The following is a 21,053-nucleotide window of genomic DNA, read 5'->3' on the forward strand; positions in this document are numbered from 1 at the left end:
TTTTCCCTTTGAGTGTTAAAAAAATGAATTTGCTTCTGGTTGATAGAGACATGTATTTTTCAGTGGATATTGACAATCAAACATCATCCTTTTTTCACAGGTCTGATTACAACCACATCAAGAAAATTGGATCGGGAACAGCAAGCAGAGCATTTTTTGGAGGTAAGATTAAGTGGAAAATATATGTTAAAAGGTTAACTGATTTTTGTGGTTTAAAATCACTCCTTCCTGTTCCAGGAGAGTAGTATTCTCCATTCTCTCAATATATGACTTGCACAAAGATGGGAATTGTCTGCTTATACAGAAGAAATAATACATTTTGCAATTCTCAAGCACAGGAAAAAATTGACCAAATATGCACAACTCTTGTTTTCCACCTTTCATCTGCTTCAGTTAAACCTTTTATTGTAACCCTGAAATTTTATTTGTGGCAGAAGTCTAGGATATCCAGAGCAATTTTTAATTTTTTTTTTTTTAGTGGTGGAATCACCACAACCCTGCCAAGATTTTCAGTCAGGTTAAACATGTTTACCTTCAGTTTTGCATCTCAGATCTAACATACGAACTATTCTTCTGCATAAACACAAACTTTGATGTTGCTCACATTCACTGCATCATCAGAATTCATGAATAATTTCTCATCTTCCACTTATTTGGACCATCAGTGACAATTTTCAAGTTAAAAGTTGCCCTCTAAAATGAGTGCCTAAACCGTTCCCTTGGCCCTTAGGTGAATGTTTGTCTTTATAAGTAGCTCACATATGTTGGATGTGGAGTGGTATGCTTGTAAATTACTGGGTTTACTACATGTGTTTTCCTTCACGTTGCTGTACATCATGCTATGTTTTTTTCCTTTGGGTATAGAAGATCCTTGACTATGTTCTCTTGTGAAATAAGGAATTTGTGAAATAAAGAATTCTTGATTCGTGTGGGTACAAGTGAAAAATAACCATATTATCTCACAAAACCATTCCTACTATGTATTTTAGGAAATTCTCTTCAAATCCATACAAGTAAAAAAGTATCTGGACAAAATAGTTCCCAGTGTAATCACTATCTGGCAGCAAAATGTAGTTAGATATACTTTTACATATTCCATGGTTATTTTTGTTTGTTAGAAATCCCAAATTGTTTTAGGTAGTGCAGAATACGAGACAAGGTTTAATTTATTACTCTACAAGTTTGTTGGGCTTTTTTCTTGATAATTCACTGCAGATTCTTGCACATTCCAGGCCATAAATAAATTGGGGGAAATAAAACGATTTTCCCTTTTCTAGGATTTATTAAGTTGGAAAGTTAGTAAAATAATCATGTGTTCCAAAAACTGCAAGCTTTACAGTTTATACTGTCAGAGAAGATTGCAAACTGAATGAAACTGGCATTGATTTTTAAATATATCTATTCATGAGAATATTAGATCTGTAAGTGTCTTTTCCAGTTACGTGTTTGCCTCAGAGACCACGCCAAATCCACATTTGCCAGAGGATTCCCATACAGATGGGGAAGTCTTACTATTAAAGGCAAAACTAAAAAACAATCACTTATAGGAATTAGGCTTTATTCATCAATACAAGTTAAAATATTTCTTCCCCTGAATTATATCTCTTTTGAGAAAATAACCATCTGCAAGATTTTGAGGACTCATGAGGAACTAGAGGGAAATTGGTGTCATAGGATGCTCCAAGGCTTGTGAATGGAGAGTGAAGTGGAGGGCAGGCTGCAGAGAAGAGAAACACCTGAGCAGGGTGTCCTGGGGAAGCATGAAGAAGACCGCACTGTTGTAAAAGAAATCTGGGAATGGTGTGTGGGAAAGGGAATGGGACTCTGGTGGGGACATGGCCTCAGTGGGCACATCAGCTGTTTGTGGTGCTGATGAATCACTGCCTCTTGGGAGGCGCGTTCCCGGGGATCAGAGCAGATAGGCTGCTGGGGATCCGAAGCCATGCTGGCCTAGCTGTGCTTGTTCTTGTGACACACTCAGAAAACGCTTTCTAAAATGCCTGTCTCTCCCTCTGTGTGTAATTAACCCCCTGGAGAGGCCTTAATTGCCAAGACAACCGTGGTCTCCCAGTAGTACAGTATTTCCCTTCTGGCTTCATTTCATGCCCTTTTGCCCGTAGTCTGTCTGGTATAAAAGAGAGCAAACTTGTCTCCCTTTGAAAAGCTCTGAGTAGTGCTTGACCTGGCAACCCTTGCTCCCCTTTCCCCAGTGCGTGTTTGAGGCACTGACAGACCCTTCCTAGATACAACTTTTTAATTACTTTTAATAAGCCTGTCTTTTCCCTACCAGAATTTGACAGGGACGTTATACCCATAGCAGCCAATACTTACTGAGCAAATTCCATTAGTAACAGTATTTCCATCTCTTTCTCAGAAATTGTTAGGGAAACAAGGTGAAATAAGACAGCAGATGTTAGTCATTGTAATTGTGTGTAGTGCCAATGCTCATCCAGACCTCCACCTGGTTTGGTGGTAATGGTAATAATGTGTAGTGTCAATGCTCATCCAGACCTCCACCTTGTCTGGTGGTAATGGTAATCGTGTGTAGTGCCAGTGCTCATCCAGACCTCCACTTCATCTGGTGATGGCTTAGGGTGGCTCTTCAGGAGAGACCTGCCCCTGTCTATACTGGAGAAAACATTAATTACCAGAAAGGAATGGATATTGTAGACTGCTGTGCTTAGGAAAAGTGAATCTAAGTGACTCACCTTGTAAGTACACAAGAAGTCTGTTGTAAAGTAAGTACTGAGCCCAGGTCAGCTGGGCATCTCTTCTCCATCCTCCTTTATTTATCTTATTTGAATGTATGGATGTGTGTCCACATGACTTTTTTAATACTCCGTGCCACAGGACTTACCAAAAAGTATGTCCCAATGAGAGTGCAGAAACATGTTAAGACCCTGAGTTAAAAGATGCATGAGCAAGACACCCTTTTAAAATAATTGAGATTTTTTGTTTGTTTTGGGGATGTTGTTTGGGGAGGGTTGGGTGCTTTTGGGGGTTTCTGGGGTTTTGGCAGGAGAAGAATTAAAAAAAACAAAGTATTTTGGCTCCCAGATTTTTCATTGGTTGTGGCACTTTCAGTGCTATTTTTTTTCAGCTCTCAAGTTGAGAGCTTAATTTGGTTGTTTTGTGTTTTTTTTTTGGCACTTTCATAATGTCTCGTATGGCTGCAGGTTTTATTCAGTGTTTTCTGTCAGGCAGAATTTTTTCTGCTTAGGGTTAAATTGGATGGTCTTGAATTTTATACAGGATTGTCTCTTGCTTTAGCGGATCCTTACTAATGGTATGGTTCTGCCTGAAATGGGAGGAAAATGACCGCTTGATTAAGTTATTACACGAAGCAAGCCAAAAGCATTTGCTTTATTTCACAGACTTTCTTAAAGATTCTGTAGTTGGGATGAAGAATTTACATATCCATCTGAAGCAAGAAATGTAATTCTGAGAGTTACCTGCTTGCTTTGCAAGTAAATGACAATAGTGATGCATTTCCATGAAGTGCAGTTGCAGGTTTCAGGTGATCTGTCTTTATTCTCCTTCAATATGACCCTCTTCTTTCCTTCTTTTACTTCCTTCTTCTTCTACATGTGTTGTCTTCTAATAATTTTCATGTTAAAACTTGACTCTATCTGCAATGGTATTATGCTAATTTACTTAAGCTAGAAGTGGAGAATATTGGTAGAGTTTGAGCTAAAGAAAAAGCACAGCAAATAGTCTGTCTGGTTTGTTCTGCCCACATCTTTTGTAGATGCCTCCAGCTCCTGGTCTGACAGCTTCACAAACACTAGTGGTTTTGCTGTGTGATTTTATGCAACAGCTGCTGGAGTGATGGATATTGAGTAATAAATGTAAAAATTAAACCATTTCATGCAGGATCTGCATCCTTGCATTGTGTCAGCTGATCATAAGATGTCCAGAATATGAATAATTCCTGCTCTGCTTTCCAGTATACCTGTATAGTTTGATGCGAGAGGACTGTTGAAGCCGGGCTGCAGTTCACTAACTTGCGCATTCAGCCTGGAGGGTGGATCTGAGCACATGTTTTCTCCCCCTGAGTGGTTTCTCAACATGCTGTTACGGATGCTGGGTTCCTTATGCCTCCATCACGGACAGCCTCTGCAAAACACTTCCACTGCTGTGGAGTTCAGTTTGCTGGGAATTGCAAAGCACGGCAAGACTCGTGTTTAGCAAAAGAATGAGCCAAAAGGGCTACAGGCTTCAGAGTACAATTGTAGCAACAGTCATTGAAACTTTATGATTGCAGGGATAAATTACCTGAGTGAGAGATGACCTTTTCATCCTCTTGATAACAGTATATAGCAAGTTGATGCTTCTAAAGTGCTGAGGCTATTTAGTTTTTCCTTGATGAGCACACATGATGCAGGCTTTTAAGTTATTTAGCCAGTTTTGAAAATTGCATCCTTAGTGTCTCTCTGTACCTCCAAACTGTTTAAATATACCACTGTGGATTTATGCAGAAGTAATCTTTTAACATTTGTCATGGTGAAAATCTTGTCCATTCAAAGCCTTTCCAAAGAATAAAAATAGGTGTTAGTAAGCACGGTCAGAACTTTAAATCTCTTCAAGAGTGACAAAGCAACTGAAGACAATACGTTTTAAAATACCGTTACAACAGCCTCAGCCTTTCAAGGTCCGAGTCGTGCACCATAATTATTGAGGAGGAGAAGCGGGAGCAAAGTGTTGGCTTAGTGCAGCTAATTTTTAGCCAACTTAGTGTTATCAGAATAGTAGCAGTGACTTTCAAGCGCCTGCAAATGAGTGTATACAAGCCTCATCAATCTTCCTGCTGTGATGCTTGAGTGTAGCTCTGAGAAGGATGTCAGTAACAGTGCAAGGGGTTGTAATGAAGATAGATTGCTAAATTTGATGTGTCAAAATACATGGGCTGAGTGACGCGTATTGGTTTCTATTTACTGTAAGTACACTAACGGTACAATAAAATGTGTTTCATGGTGTGTATTTATATGCAGTAATTAGAGGGAAGCCTAATAATCTGCTGTAATTGTAGCCTTCTAAAAAGAATTCAGATTTCCACTCATTTAATGTGAAATTGTAATTGTGGGGGGAGTTCTGATGGAGGGACTATCATTTGGAATCTGGTCTGGAATATCACAGGGGAAATTGCTGCTGGAAATTTACAGCCAGAGTTTGCAGGGAAGAGTGGGTTTTAAATCTCGAAAAGTAGCATTTTAAAATAGCACTGCCTCTCAGTTCTTTCCACAAACACCACGCTGATGGTTCAGCGTTGGACTGGCGCTGTGTTCTCTGCCATCCTCCTCTTTTCCTGTGGCATCTCCCATACAAGAATTTAACAGATTTAATGTTGTTTTGCTTCTGAGCCTATTTAGTGAGGCTGTAGCCTTTTGCCATTGGGGATGCTTGAAGTCAGGGGTCCTTTGTAGAAACTGCAGCGTTTTCTGAAGGATATAGGCAGGTGTATTTTTACAGGAGAAGTACAAAAGATGAAGTTCATTGGGTTTATGTACCTGAATACTGCTCCACAGAACACTGATTGCTTAAACCCTCGATTACGAATCTGCGTAAGCGTTTGTTTCATGGATCTTTAGCATTGCCCACATTTGGCAGAGAAAGCTGCATTTTTTCTCAGTGACATGCTGGTGATGGGGTAAAAATGAGGCAGTGTGTCTGATTGAACATTTTATCTGAGGTTTAAATGGCTCCAAAGGCACATGCCTTTCCCTTTTAACCACCAAAGCCTATCAGATGATGCAAGGGAAATTAAAGAAAGAGGTAAAAAGCCTCTCTTACTTCAAGCTTGAACTTAAAAATTATTACTGGCTGTGCTTGCTGGAAGTAGAAGGACTATTATTTATTACTTTGAAGACACTTGAAAGGGTTTTTAGTTAAACAGTAGGTATGTAGATGCAACTTTCTAAGAAGACAATGAAACCTGTGTCATCATGTCAGCTTTGAATGGTGACACATTGACCTTGAATGTCAGTTTCAAAGTTGGGGATGTCCTGGGTTCAGCAGTAGCAGTCATTTTTTCTCCTACTTAGTAGAAGAAAAAGGAAAAAAGAAAAGAAAGGGGTTAAAATAAACAGTTCTAAAAAAAATCAGACCCATGTTTGTCTTGTACCACCTCTTCATGGGTGTATCAGCAAAGGGTGAAGCTGCCTATGGGATAAGCCAGTGTGGTGGTGATTCTACCAGAGATCTGAGTTCCCTGTGTAGAAGGAACATGCAGAGTTCGCTCATCCCATGCTGCATATTTCCATCCTGTGCCCTGTCTTCCTCAGGAGTTGTTAATCTGCACCATCTTCCTAGAGACACATGGGGCTGCATCAAGTTTGTATTTTCAGAAGCAGCCAACAACTTTCCAAAGGCAGGGGATGACGGGAGGTTAAAACCCTCTTTCAGTCAGATTTGCATATGACATTGCACACTGCTTCTCATGTGTATTCAGGCAGAAAGTCTTACACAGCAAAATATGGGAATAGGCCTGGTGTGATTCATCTGTCTGTGGTGATAAGTGGTCTCCTCAATTAACTATTGTCTCTAATTAATGTGATCCAGTAAGTTGAAGAATTATCGAATGCATCCCTGGAAATATTACTAGTTCAGTCCGTTGTCAACTGAGTGGCCTCAGTGCAAGAGATATGAACAGGAATTGTAAACTGCAGAATAATTAAAGCATGGCATTTTCATGGATTATTCTCTCTTCTTTGATTACTGCAAATCTCAATAGATCCCAGATGTCCCTTTAATTTAGGTAGGGACTTGAGAAGTAGCACAAACAACAGAGCTTAAGCATTGGGAAAACTGAATTTAATAACATTTTTCTTCATGCATGTGGAATTTTAATTTTGTTTTTGTATTAAGAAAAAGATCTTCATAAAATAATAATAATAGGGCAAAATGAGCTTGAATTAAAAAAAAAAAACAACAAACTTGTGCATTTAAATTCCTTAATGTTCCATTTTAAATTCAGGTAGCTAATGGGAAATGTACACACAACTCTGATGACATAATTTGTACCAAAGGCAAAGAGCAGGAATGGGTCCATATATATCAAATAGTAACAGTGGCCCTCAGCTCATTTCATATATTCAGTGAAATACCGACTGAGCCTTGAGAGACTGGAACATCTATGACATTTCCACAAAATTTGTGGACTTTAATTCAAGCCTGAGGATGCCTTGTTTTGCTTTTTGCCTTGTGCTTATGGCTGACTTTGGCCTTTATTTTTTTTAGGTACTATTCATCTAATTATTTTAAATCTCTCAAGATTAGATTGTTTAACTTAAAAATGTTTTGCACATGCTGACATAAATATGATATCAAGGGTAAACACACTAGTGACAGCTCTATTAGTCCATCACTTTTTTCCAAGTTATCTGGGCCTCTTTTGGAGAGTGCTTAAGGCAGCCAGCTAATCTGGTACTGTATGGAAGTTCTTACATTGCAGGATTTTGGTCCACCGTTGAAAAATATCACACTTGTTTGGTTAATCCATTCTATTGATTCAGGATACCAATAGCAATGAAGAAAAGCAGTCCTCTTTTCTATGTTTAATGAACTTCCTAAATCAAAATTCTTTGTAACTCAATACACAAAACTTTGAGGTTTTGTTATGAATGCTTGACAATTGTAGAAATTAATCAAATAGTTTATAGACCTTTTATAGACCTATTATAGGCTTCTGCTAATTTATTTGGGTATTACAATAAAAAAGCACAGCTCATTTATTCTTTAGTCATCCGTTAGCTCATGGAAGAGAATTGATTTTCCCAGTTCATCGATACATACAATGACAGATTCACCATCTACAGTGGAAGGCAGCCCTAAGTATATTTTCACCAAAATCATGTTTCACCAGATAGTGAGTCTGCTAGAAATGGGCAGGGAGCAATTGATATCACAAGCCTATTATCCATTTAGATGAAAAGTTGGCACACTGTAAATGTACAGATGATTTTGCAGGTTTGTGTTTTGAAGAGCATGCATGGCAAGATCAAAGTTGTCCGTGGCTGGGGCTTTGGTTCACACACTGCTGTCTACCACGGTAGCTGTGTCACATTAGAAAGATCACATCTCTGATTGCCTAGAGCTTCGCCTTAGTTAAGGAATGATTTGCATATAGCTGAAGTTTGCAGAGGGGAGGGAGCTTGTTTTACAGATTTCATGAATCACTGACCTGAACTGATGGGTCATGAAATGAAGAAATGAAAATCCATAAAGCACAGTGCTGTCAGCTTTTTTCATGCTGGGCATCAAATGCCTCTTTTAGGATTTTCCTTGTGGACCCACAGCAATCTAGCAGCAGGTCTTTAAGCACCTCATTGCTTGCAAGAATGGAAGGAGATATGAAGTGTATAGGCTTAGTGTGCTGTCTTACAAGGTGTTTTCTGCAACTTCTAAAGGGGTAACAGAGAAGGTGGGATTGTGCCAGGAAACAAATACAGCCTGTGGTTTGCCAGCCTGCATGGCCGTGACCGTCTCCTGGGAGCTGAGAGGCATATCAACATTTCCTAGACCCTCTGAACCTAATTAAAATCTCACTGGATTTGTGAAGTCAAGTGGTGCAAGAAATTGCCCTTTTGGGTAAGTAGTATTATGTTAAGACATATGTGATGTCACTGTGAAGAGGGCAAAGTCTTATTTATTGTCCTGAGGGCTAGTTGAGTTCCTTTGCTTACCCTGAATGGTGTGCTTAGTCTGGCTTTAGTAGCAGTGATTTTCTTGAAGTTAGAATCATAGAATAGTTAGGGTTGGAAAGGACCTTAAGATCATCCAGTTCCAACCCCGCTGCCACGGGCAGGGACACCTCACACTAAACCATGTCACCCAAGGCTCTGTCCAACCTGGCCTTGAACACTGCCAGGGATGGAACATTCAAAAGTTTTATCCCTGATAAGCCCCAGGACAAGAGAATTAGACATCAGCACCCATAGATGCATTATTCCAGATATGTCTGGAAAAGGGGTGGGTGAACACATGAGAGAAAGCAATTTAAAATATACCCAACGCCTGCTGCTTTTGCTCTGTTTGCAGAACTATGAGGTGGCAGAGCATTAGATCAGTGCAAATGGGATGGGAATGCATTATTAAGACACCAAACATTATTGTGTGGCTTGAAAATCAGGTCCGCACCCAAGTGTTAAATACTGTTGAAACAGAGAGGGATATATTAATGGTCTTCTCATTTTATTAACCTCCTCATGCTAATCTTGTGTAGACAAATTCTGTGGTTAGTCTATACCAAGTTCTTCTTTTCAAGTCAGGATTTAGGAATTTGGTCTAATGTTGCTTTCTCACTGAGGGATTAGCTCACAGATTAGCTCAGGGTTAACAGATTTTTTCTCCATTGTATGTGTCTTAAGATCTGTAGCTCTCTTTTTTATGGGCCAGAGCCCACCTACCAGGCTTAAATTGGTTGGATATACCCTTTCAGGGTGTCTCTTTTGCCAGGCTCCGTGCTTGGCGAGACAAAGGGTCATTGTGAAGGGCACGCTGCTTTGCTAAATCTTCCCATTTGTTTTATGAATGTACCAATGTTTTAATCTTCTGCAGAAGCAGCAGGAAATCTTTCACATGATTTGAATCTATTTGAGATGTACAGAGCCTTTGTGTTATCTGAAGCATGTCTGCTTTAGTGCTATATCATGTTTTCTGTAGCATTTGCAATACCCATCAGCTGCCAGACTGTTAATTTATGTCTGTAAGTGTTTGAGCATACACATGCATACACACACATTTTGTGGAGGTGTCTGTTTCTTGCCTTCCTAGCTAAGACCAAGCTGAGTGTTGCATTTAAGGCAGGGGAGCATCTTCTTTCTCAGTTAGGAATACATTGCATCTGTAATGAAATCTTCTGTGGGCATAGGAAATCCTAGTGTGCGTTTTAATTAATCCATCATTTAGAAACATGCCCTTAAACAAGTTTTTCATCCATATGCCCTTTCCTCCAGGGTGATCTGTACTCGGCTCTTGGGAACTTATGCTTGTTATCTCAAAAAAAGGTTAATTTGGGGATATTTGCACAGCCATCATTTATAGACGCTAAATCCAACCATCCTTCAGTATGATCCCTACTTCAGTAGGGATCCCAACACAAAATCTCCAATTTCTTTTACTTCAGTAGTCTTTGGTTTGGTTTGAGATATGGCTTTTGATCACAGGCTCTTACAGTGTCCATGAAGTCTAACTGGAGACGGTTTCCAGGACAGCCACAGTTTAAACAGTTCCTTTCCCAGATCATCTTCACATGTGAGCCCTTTGGTTTGCATCCTACCTCTCCACAGTGGAAAAACTGGAACAATTCTTTCCTTTTGCAAGTTCTATTTGATTTTACTCTCTTCTCTTTTCTCCATCATGGTGAAGATCATCCTTATTCTTGAGGTCTACTCTGTCTGTCTAGAGTAACATCACTGGGTTTTATCAGTGTTCTTCTGATTATTTTTTAGTAGGTTGGTTGGTTGGTCTTGTCTCCATCTTGTTAATGCTTTTCCTATCCAGGGTCTCATAATTTCCAGTATTAGTGATGTACTGAAAACTCTTCATTTCTCAAAATTCCCAGTCCGTGCAGTTGGTGTGCACCTTGAATACACCTTGAATACACATTTTCTTTGAGTCTCATTGCATCTCATACAGTCTTCTCACCAAAGCCTGTAAGTTGTTTCAGTATTATGTATTTTCCCTCCTGGTTTAAACCCAGTCAGGTAATTCGTTCACTCACTTCCCCCCCTTTCGTGCCCTCCCCCTGCTCCCGGAGGGACGGAGAGGAGAATTGAAAAGAATGCAACTCCCACGGGTTGAGATAAGAACAGTTTAGTAACTAAGGTATAACACAAATCACTACTGCTACCACCAATGATAATAATGATAAAGGAAATAACAAGGGAAGAGAATACAACACCTCAGCACCAGCTGACCGATAACTCGCCCCCCAAGCCCGACCAAGCTCCGACCGATACCTCCTCCAACCCTGCTGTCTCAGCCCTTCCGGCTAACTCCCAGTTACCTCCTGGGCATGACGTGCTGTGGTATGGAATACCTCTTTGGTCAGTTTGGGTCAGGTGTCCTGTCTCTGCTTCCTCCTGGCTTCCCCTCCTCCCTGGCAGAGCATGAGGCTCACAAAGTCCTTGGCCAAACCAAAACATCGTTATCAGCTCTGTTCCCGAGCTGAAAGTCAAAACACTGCACTACACTAGCTACCAAGAAGGAGAAAAAATGACTGCTACTGCTGAACCCAGGACAATCATACTCACAGATTATGTCCCTCTGCCACATAATCCTTCAACATTCAGCTTAAGCAAAAAAGACATACTGGAAGGGGTAGGAAAATGTCATGCAAAAACATGGTAGTCTGAAAACACTGTTCATTTTTTTTTTATTTCAAATATAATTTGTTATGGCAAAAGTGCATCATTGTGTGAAATGTGCTGAAATGAGGTTGGAGTATTCAGCATAATTTATAACGACACAAATTAAAGTATTTACTAGACAGCTAGAGATAAGAAAACCTCTAATCACGTTGAGAATCAGCTTAATAAGCAGATTTGACACTTTTTTCCTCCCTAAATATATTATCATGGAACATAGGAATCCTGATGCTTTTCTCATCTGACTTCAGCTTGATGATAATCAGAGACCAAACAATTCTTTTGCTTTTTATGAAGATATGATTTAAACAGAAAAGTGCAAAGGCCCTGAAGCATCAAGTGCTATGAAATCTGTCCTCAAAAGCAATAATTTTCTTATCCCAGGCAAACAAATTTCAGTTGTCAGGAAACAGATTAATCTCCTCATTCTGAAATGTAATATTGCTGTTTGCTAATCTCCCGTGATACGGAGACACTGAAAATGTTATCATAGCAGTTCATTTTATGTTTTGGCAAAAAGTACTTTCTTTGGCAAGGGATATTCTAAATACTCAAGAGCCAGGATTAACATCAGTAATTGGGAGCAAAAAAGCAGAACCAAAATAATGAATTATTTTTTTCTCACATTGTCTAGGAAAGTAAAAAATACAAATATTACTAATAGCAGTCTGTCAATTCATGGCTTTGACTTCTCTGAGGACCAGCCTGTTTCCTTAATACAGATACCAACAAATAGCTTAATACTTTCTGTCATAGCCTCAAATATATTTGCTTTTGCCTATGAATCTTGTTTCCTTCCACTGTCCTTCCAGATAATTTATAAGGTGTTGTGTAAATAAAAATGTGTTCTTAACCCTCAGAGCCAAACAGCAGTTTTAAAGGCATAACTGAAAAAAACTATGGAAAATTTAAATGTGGTTTTACACTGCCACAGTTTAAAGAACATTCAAAATATTTCTAGAGTGTTGTTTTAGACTGCACATTTTAGCTAAGCAAAGGTGATGTTTTATTGTGTGGTTTGTCATAGTGTGCCAAAATGGCCTGGCCTCTGTTGACTGAGAGAGATGCAGAAGTCAGTGAGTCAAGTCCATTAGCTCTGTGTCAAAAGAAGACCATAATGTATTTAAGAAGGAATAGAAAGATGAGCTGACATGTGAGGTTCACTGTCATATAGTCCTTATCCTCCTCACCAAAATCCTGTTGTTCAGATGGATCTGCACAAACTCTGTCCTGGTAGCTTTGGCCATATGTTTGTGGGATTAAATTGAATATTGTAGTCCAGGTTTTGTCTTTTTTTCTTTGTCATTTACCACATATATGCACAGTTAAGGATCTTTCACTGTTCTTGTTGCAAAGCACTTGATGCCTGCTGGGTGCAGTGTTAACTGTAGCACTACAGCTAGGGAACCACATTTTAGAGGGTAAAATAATATTGGGTTTAAATGCCTTCTCTTCAGGCATTTAATACTTATAATACGCGTCTCTCAGTGTGAAAGTATCAATTGAAAGCTGTGGCTTTTTTAATGAAAAGAAGTCTGAAGTTTTCAGAAGATCTGTTTTTTTCTGCAGCACTGGGAGGCTGTCTGGTGATGGATCACACTGGTGATAGGATGCCCAGCTTCCTGAGAGCTGCTGAGCTCCCAAAAAGAAATCCTTGCTGCTGCAGCACAGTGCTCAGCATGAGGCAGTCATTCATCCTGCTTCTTGACAGAGCAAATTAGCCTACTAGGAGCTGTGGGCTGTGTTTTCAGTACCTCGTTCCGTTCCTGCAGGGTTAATTTGCCTTTCCTTATAGGAGGGATGCTTCGGACCCTAAATCACTGTAGTATCCCTTTGCAGGACTTGCTCCAGGAGCAACATGTCTGTCCTGTACTGGGGAGCCCGGCACTGAACACGGTGTAGTTGTGATGTTTTAAAATTGTACGTGCACTGGAGGAGCAGGATGTCATCTTCTTATTATTCAGACACATAAAGATCCCTTTCCAGGACTCCAGGCACTGCACGATTAATTACTTATAATAGTATGAATTGATTAATTAATATTAATAACCTGAACATTTTTAATGTGTTCTGTTACTCAGGGAAATTAACTTTTTGGGCCAGAACTTTTTATGTTTTTCCCTACAACACATTTGAAATTTTAAATCTTTGGGACAGAATTTCCTGTTGTATTGTTACCCCCAAGTGACCTTGCTGCTATACACACAGTATGGTCTTGGCACATTCTGAAAATTATTTATGTACATCACTGTTTGCAAGATTGCTGGCTCTATCTGTAACAGACTGAACAATGGGGAAACAATCACATTAAAGGAAAGAATTGCTTAGGAAATTGCGGTTTCTTTAAAGTTAACAGAAAAATCTCACTCTTCCCTGGGTATTACAGTAACATTCTTCCTAGTCACCTATAATGGATATAGTGGTAGTGGTGGTGGTGCAGCGGTGAAAATCTTGTCTGCCCTTTAGTAAAGACTTACAGCTTTCAGGTGCTCCTTATGGAACTCATCTCTTCGTTAGGGACTGCAGTGATAGGACAAGGGGCAATGGGTTCACACTTAAACAGGGGAAATTTAGGTTAGGTATAAGGAAGAAGTTCTTTGCTGTGAGGGCGGTGAGGCACGGGAATGGGTTGCCCAGAGAAGAGGTAAATATTACATCCCTGGCAGGGCTGGAGTCAGGGTTGGATGGGGCTTTGAGCAACCTGGTCTAGTGTGAGGCATCCCTACCCATGCCCAGGGGGGTGGAACCATATGATTTTAAAGTCCTTTCCAACCCTTCTGTGAATCTAACTCAAGCCCAGGGCTGGGCAAATGCTGAATGAGAAACAAAAGCTACCAAAATGAAGTTGTTGAGTTCTAGGTGCAGCCATGCCCTCACCAAAATCTATGGGAAAATCTCCATTGATTTCCAAGTCACAGGATTTCACAGCTGGCCAGGTCCTTCACCAAGAAGATATCTGTAATTCTTTGGCTGCTCACACAACATGAGCTCAGTTCAGCAGGGAAACACTTGCCTTTAGACTTTCCCTGTGTGTATCTATCCATGCAGCATGTGTGTAATCCACCACCCATGGTGTGGATGGCAATGCAGAGGCTATTCAGATGTTTCTGGAGGCTTATAGAGGTTCAACAGAGCTGAAAAGAGAAGTAAACTAAGTGAAAAACAGGCTTAAAGTGAAGTGGTCCCTAAACAGTCACTTAGCTGTGTCAGTCTTGTCTAGTGAAAAAAAAAAAAACAAGGATTTTACTGTCTGATGAAACAGAGTCCTAATGCACCCATCAGGGAAAGGGCTGATTGCTCTCATCCTTTATCATTAGAACAGTTATCTGAATTTCAGTTTCACATCTTTTGCATGGCATATAATACCTAAGCCCATTTTCTAATCTGTTTTCGAAGGTGAAAACTGAGTTTGGAAAAAGTTAAAAGATAGTCCAAGAATATGAGTTTTGCCTCAAAATCGCATTCTGCATTTTTTCCCTGTGTATAATCCCATGCTGATTCTCAAACAGCTTGTAAAATTGACCCTGTGTCACTGTAAACTAGTAGATATTTATAGGACACTTAGACAAGTGGAGATTGAGATAATAAGGCTTGTCTGTGTTGCCTATTAGATGAAAGTGTGATTAAAATGGCCCAATTAATGCTTATTATCTGTCTAAAATTAATTTGACACAGAAAGTTGTGAAGTAGGCATCAAGAAGTCAAGCAGAATTTTTTATTGCTAAAATCAAAGCAATTATTGATATGATTTCCTTTAACCTGGTCTGACAAAAACAGAATGATACTGTCATTTGAAAAAACGCCTTGGGAAGAGCTGCCAAACCAACCTCTTTTTTCATACTTATCTGCTTTACCTTATTTTACTTATATTCCATACAGATTTTCTAAGCATTTTTTATGCTACTTCATATGATTTCTTAAGATGCAGTCCTCATCTGACTCCAAAAGTTACTTTATTCAAACAAGCATATGACTTCACTTTGCACCTCATTGCTAACCAAAGAAACGTCTATCAAATAACTTGACTATCACAAAAAAAAAATCATGTCTTCATTTTTTTCCCTTCAGACTAATGAAAATGGTCACAGCAGTCGTCTTCTTTAGTGACTGTTCGCTAAAGCCACATACATTTCTGAGGCCTAAAATGTTCCTTCTTGCTTTCTGCAAATTTAGATTATCTCTGCAGGATTGAAAGTTGGGAACAGCCTCTACCCCTTAAAGGTCTGATTTTATATACTTTTTACCTGGCTAGGAAGTCAATTTTTGATTTATTAGGTTTTTAACTGTTAAGGGATCGGTGTTGGGACCGGTCTTGTTCAACATCTTCGTCGCTGACATGGACAGTGGGATTGAGTGCGCCCTCAGCAAGTTTGCCGATGACACCAAGCTGTGTGGTTCGGTTGATACCCTGGAGGGAAGGAATGCCATCCAGAGGGACCTTGACACGCTTGTGAGCTGGGCTGATGCCAACCTCATGAAGTTTAACCATGCCAAGTGCAAGGTCCTACACCTGGGTCAGAGCAATCCCAGGCACAGCTACAGGTTGGACAGAGAAGAGATTCAGAGCAGCCCTGCGGAGAAGGACTTGGGGGTGTTGGTGGATGAGAAAATGAACATGAGCCGGCTTCAGTGTGCGCTTGCAGCCCAGAAAGCCAACCGTATCCTGGGCTTCATCAAAAGGAGCGTGACCAGCAGGTCGAAGGAGGTGATCCTGCCCCTCTGCTCTGCTCTCCTGAGACCTCATCTGGAGTATTGTGTGCAGTGCTGGTGTCCTCAACAGAAAAAGGACACGGAACTGTTGGAAAAAATCCAGAGCAGGGCCATGAGGATGATCAGGGGTCTGGAGCACCTCCTGTATGAAGACAGGCTGAGAAAGTTGGGGCTGTTCAGCCTGGAGAAGAGAAGGCTGCGTGGAGACCTCATAGCAGCCTTCCAGTATCTGAAGGGGGCCTATAGGGATGCTGGGGAGGGACTCTTCATTAGAGACTGTAGTGATAGGAGAAGGGGTAACGGGTTCAAACTTAAACAGGGGAAGTTTAGATTGGATATAAGGAAGAAGTTCTTTCCTGTTAGGGTGGTGAGGCACCGGAATGGGTTGCCCAGGGAGGCTGTGAATGCTCCATCCCTGGCAGTGTTCAAGACCAGGTTGGACGAGGCCTTGGGTGATATGATTTAGTGTGAGGTGTCCCTTCCCATGGCAGGGGGGTTGGAAGTAGATGGTCTTAAGGTCCTTTCCAACCCTAACTATTCTATGATTCTGTGATTCTAAGCTTTATTTTGAATGTAAAACTGTAGGAGCTTCATTTTTTACCCTGAAAAAGCTAAATTGCATTTAAATATCAGAGGCTACTCATCAGACTATCAGGTATAAAGCTGTTTTTGAAACATTCTACATGTATGTGTGGATGGAGAGCATTCACCTTGCATATTGTGGAAAAAATAGCCTAAGATGGAACTTTGATATTTTCAGGACTTATTGATGGGCCACAAAATCTTTTACCTTGAGTTCTTGCTTTGTCTACTTTGGTACTGATCAAGGGCTTGTTGGTGAGTGATGGATTCTATGGTAGGGTGTTTTTTTTTTGGGGGGGGGAAGGGGCATGAGTAGACTAATTTACCGTCTGTAATGAAATTGCAGAATGCATCACCAAAACTGTAGTTACTCAATGATTTTCCCTTCAGTGGCCCCCACCCTGACTTGGGGACCTGGCAAGCTGCTCTGCATTTTGCTCTTCCACCGCCATCAAGCATTAACCATTTATCTCCTGGGGGATTTCGTTCTCTTTTGGCACTCCATCTTAAGCCCTGGTTATTTCAGTAGCCCTCTTTGTAGCACAGATGCACAAACAGTTTATTGGCAGGTGAAGGTGGCTTCAAACTGATGACAGGGGAAGAACAAATGGCTGGAGGAGGAGCTGGAGATGGGGCTGGGTGTATCTTAATCTGCCTTTCTGCCGAAGACAAGGTGGTGTCATCCTCTGTTAACAGAACCAAGTGCTACTTGTTAGTGCGTTAAAAAAAAAGTGTTATCTGTCTTTTGAAAATTCTTGGTTCTGCTTCATATAAAGTAAAGAATTTTAAGGAATTACAGGGTATATCTTAGGTCTCATTGATTAATTGGGGAATTCATCTGGCCACCGCCTAAGTAATAGCAATATTGTTTCGAACCTGACCATCACAGAGCCTCAACTGTGGGTGTTTCATCCAACATCAGAAGGCAGGGGCTGTAATCATGACAAAAATTTGGAGTCCTGATAGTTCCATCTCCCTGGCAGTGTTCAGTGTCAGGCTGGACAGGGCTTGGAGCATCCTGCTCTAGTGGAAGGTGTCCCTGCCCATGGCAGGGGGGGTGGAACTGCATGAGCTTTAAGGTCCTTTCCAACCCAAACCATGCTGTGATTCTATGTTTCTGTAAAAAATTGTTTTGAAATAAGTTTTAATATTATAGTTTCGGAGAGAAGACAGTATTTACTTTGAAGGCTGATAGTTTTACTTCAAGTTATTGCTGTATTGTAATAGAAACTGCATGACACAGTATTCCAAAGGGTAAAGCAGAGCAAGCTCCTTTGTGCATTGTCTTTTCTCAGAGGAAGCGCAACACCACATACCACATTAGCATGAGGCAGAGCTGCTGACTTACTGCAAAATAGATGGAGGGCTATTGCCACACACCGGAAATCACCTGCATGCAATTTGAGAGCAAAGAGTCGCTGTGCCTTTATTTCACATCAGTTTGAATATCTGGGGACCTATACTACAAACTGATACAGCTGCACACCAATGCAAGGATGTAAAGTATATATTGCTTTGCTGCTTGATTAATTAACTCCACTGCGACTAGTATTATAGCTTGATTAAATTCTGGCAATATATCAGCATATATTTTTGAGCACGGCATTTCTGTTGTTAATTAAAACATAAAATAAATTATTAATATTAGGGAAAGATCTTGGAAGCATGGGTAAGATCTTATGTCTTTATTAATAGCCAGAATGTTTTTCTCACATGATTACACATATTGACTGGTCTAATTATGAAAAGGGAAATGTTGGGGACATGGAACAATCTTCATCATTTTGAGGAAAATGAAGAAGGTGCAGTTCCTGCTTATAGTGAAAATGAGAATAAAGTGACTTTTGTGAATAAAAATAGAAGGGTAATTGAATATTTGAGAAAATAGCAGTGCAGTGAGTTTAGAAGTTGAAGCACACCTCTTTTGAAGCACAAAACCCGAGAGCTATTCTATTTCCTGAGTGCTGAGATAAGATTTTGGAGAAGGGCATTATCTGTAGAGGTGAATCTGGTAGAGGGGAACTTATCAATATTTGATCACAGGTGTTTCTTATCACAAGAAAGCAAAATCCACAAATGGCTGAAATAGATATCCAGGTATGAATGGAATTACAATTGACATGGAGATTGCTACCATCATTAAACTGTATAAATATCTTAATTTGCAAGCGTTATGTTATTTAAAGCTGCTTGAAGTGAAATATTCTCAGATCTGACTACTCATTTTCTGTTCACAAAACTCTCTGATTGTAATCTTCACTATCAGCAGGAGCTAAACACCTTCAAAGTTTACAGTGAAGATCAATACAGAACTTTAATCTTCTTCCTCATTCAGAGGCTATGAGGGTACTTATAATTCTGTTTAGTAATAGATTGTTCCTAAAGAGGCTTCATATGCCTGTAAAAATTATTTTAAGCAATTGCCTATCAATCTTTATCTTGTTTGTAAGGTGTCCGTCTGAAGGTGGGTAAATGTCCTTGGTTCCTGAGTCCAGATATTATCAGAGGACTATCTGGACTATATTCTTCTGCTTTTCAAATTTTCATTAATTTCATTCTGCTGGGGTAGCATATTCATTATTGTAGCCTTATGAGGAAAGAACGGAAGTTCTTCATGTACTCAAAATACCTTTGTGGTTGTTGTTTGGAGACTGAGGTTGATGTTCCTATTATGATCATCTCAAACTTCCCATTTGCAAACTGTTCAACGTGGGATATGTTCTGTGTAGTTTCAAGCACCACTTCCAATGGTGGTGTTATCACCTAGAAACTCATGAAAAGTCCTAGCTGTGCAATGCTGTCTCTTACCAGATGATTTCTGCTGAGTCGTAAGTGATTAGACACTACTGTTGGGCATTACAGGTTGAGGTTTTCTGTGTTTAACTCCACCACTGGAAGTAGGGGGAACATTTGGACTTCTACAAAGTTATCAGCTTAGAGTCACTTCTGAGCAAATTTTTGTCTACGGTTTCACAGAATCATAGAATCATAGAATAGTGAGGGTTGGAAAGGACCTTAAGATCATCTAGTTCCAACCCCCCTGGCATGGGCAGGGACACCTCACACTAAACCGTGTCACGCAAGGCTCTGTCCAACTTGGTCTTGAACACCACCAGAAAAAAAGTTTGTCAAAAGTAAACTTATAGGAGCTTGACATTCCTGAGGACTGTAGTTTTGTTTTTAGTAAGTGAAAAGAGGGGGAGATACTTTCTGACATTGACTAGAAGAGGTTCTTTTAACATAAGACAGGCTGCTCTGGTGTCCTGGGAATTTAATAGAGTAATAGTTGGTTCTGCACTTACCTTAGCATCTATCCATTATAGAACACTATAAATACAGCCTCATGCTGTATTTATAGGCTGCCAGGATCTCCAAACTGCAACGAACTTTAAAAGCAGTGCCCACAGAAAATAACTTTTCTTTTCTTTTTAGAGCGTCACTGTCAAGAGTTACGCATCCTTCCTTGTATTGCTACTAAAGCTAAAAAACAAGCTTAGGTTGCTTTTCAGAATTTCTCACCCCTGTTTACTGTTTCAATTTTCTAAAAGTTTGTAGAATAAAGTATGACACAGTATAAATGTAATAGCAGTAGTAGTAGTAGTAGTAGTAGTAATATTTCTGGGCTTTTAAGTCACTCTTTCTGGTATTTCATTCTGCCAGATCATTTGATTGCCATCCACTGGTCTCAGTACTTTGAGTCTGACAAAAGCTAAGATTTGAAGCCTCTAAGACTTTCTCCAGTATACTCTTCTAATATTTAGGTTTGTAGATACTGCAGGGAGCACTTAACTCCAAATGAAAAAGCCTCCCTTCCTTCCTTCCTTCCTGTCTTTTGGCAACAGAGTGCTGAAATTACCTGATGTCATCGTTAATTCTCAAATGGCATAACAGACCATTATGCACTGCTTTCTAGTTTGAATGTGGCTGGAAGCCACTGACTTTCCTAATCAGCCACCTAGAGTGTTTGTGTCAGTAATAATCTGTATTTAAAATGTACTCTAAATTATTTATTTCTCATAGCTGGCCAGAGTGAATGGATTAATGTTTTTATGATTGAAAACAAGAGTTCCCAGTTCAGCACATTGTAAAGAAAATAAGGAAAGATGGTCATACTGATATGATTGGCGCTCTTTCCTACAAGAAGTGTTTAAACAATTTGTCTTTTGGGACAATGCTACATTTTATTAGGATACATCTGCCTGCTTCTTTTCCACAGGTGCCAAATAAAGGATTAGAAATGAAAGTCACCTAGTTTGCTACAGCTAACTCAGTATTTGTGTTGAGAAAACAAAAAACCTTTTATTTTCCTCTTCTATTCTGTATATCTTTGAGCTGCACTGCCTTCGGTTTGTAACAACAATCCAAGATGTAGTTCAGTAATATCATGCATTTCAG

The 21,053-nt window shown here is 39.9% G+C and overlaps 1 protein-coding gene across 9 annotated transcripts in view; it reads left to right on the forward strand.

Moving 5' to 3' along the window:
• Positions 1-21,053, forward strand: part of FAT3 (FAT atypical cadherin 3) — a 407,707-nt gene that overhangs the window by 273,363 nt on the left and 113,291 nt on the right. For all 9 annotated transcript variants that reach the window (XM_057422587.1, XM_057422594.1, XM_057422585.1 and 6 more), the window contains exon 4: positions 101-162. In XM_057422587.1, coding sequence (XP_057278570.1) covers positions 101-162 — 62 coding nt within the window. The remainder of the gene's footprint in view (positions 1-100; positions 163-21,053) is intronic.

Source organism: Pezoporus wallicus, unplaced genomic scaffold (assembly GCF_028554395.1).
Source record: "Pezoporus wallicus isolate ANWC-B61680 ecotype Strahan unplaced genomic scaffold, APGP_CSIRO_Pwel_v1 contig_8388, whole genome shotgun sequence".
NCBI classification, from domain to species: domain Eukaryota; kingdom Metazoa; phylum Chordata; class Aves; order Psittaciformes; family Psittacidae; genus Pezoporus; species Pezoporus wallicus.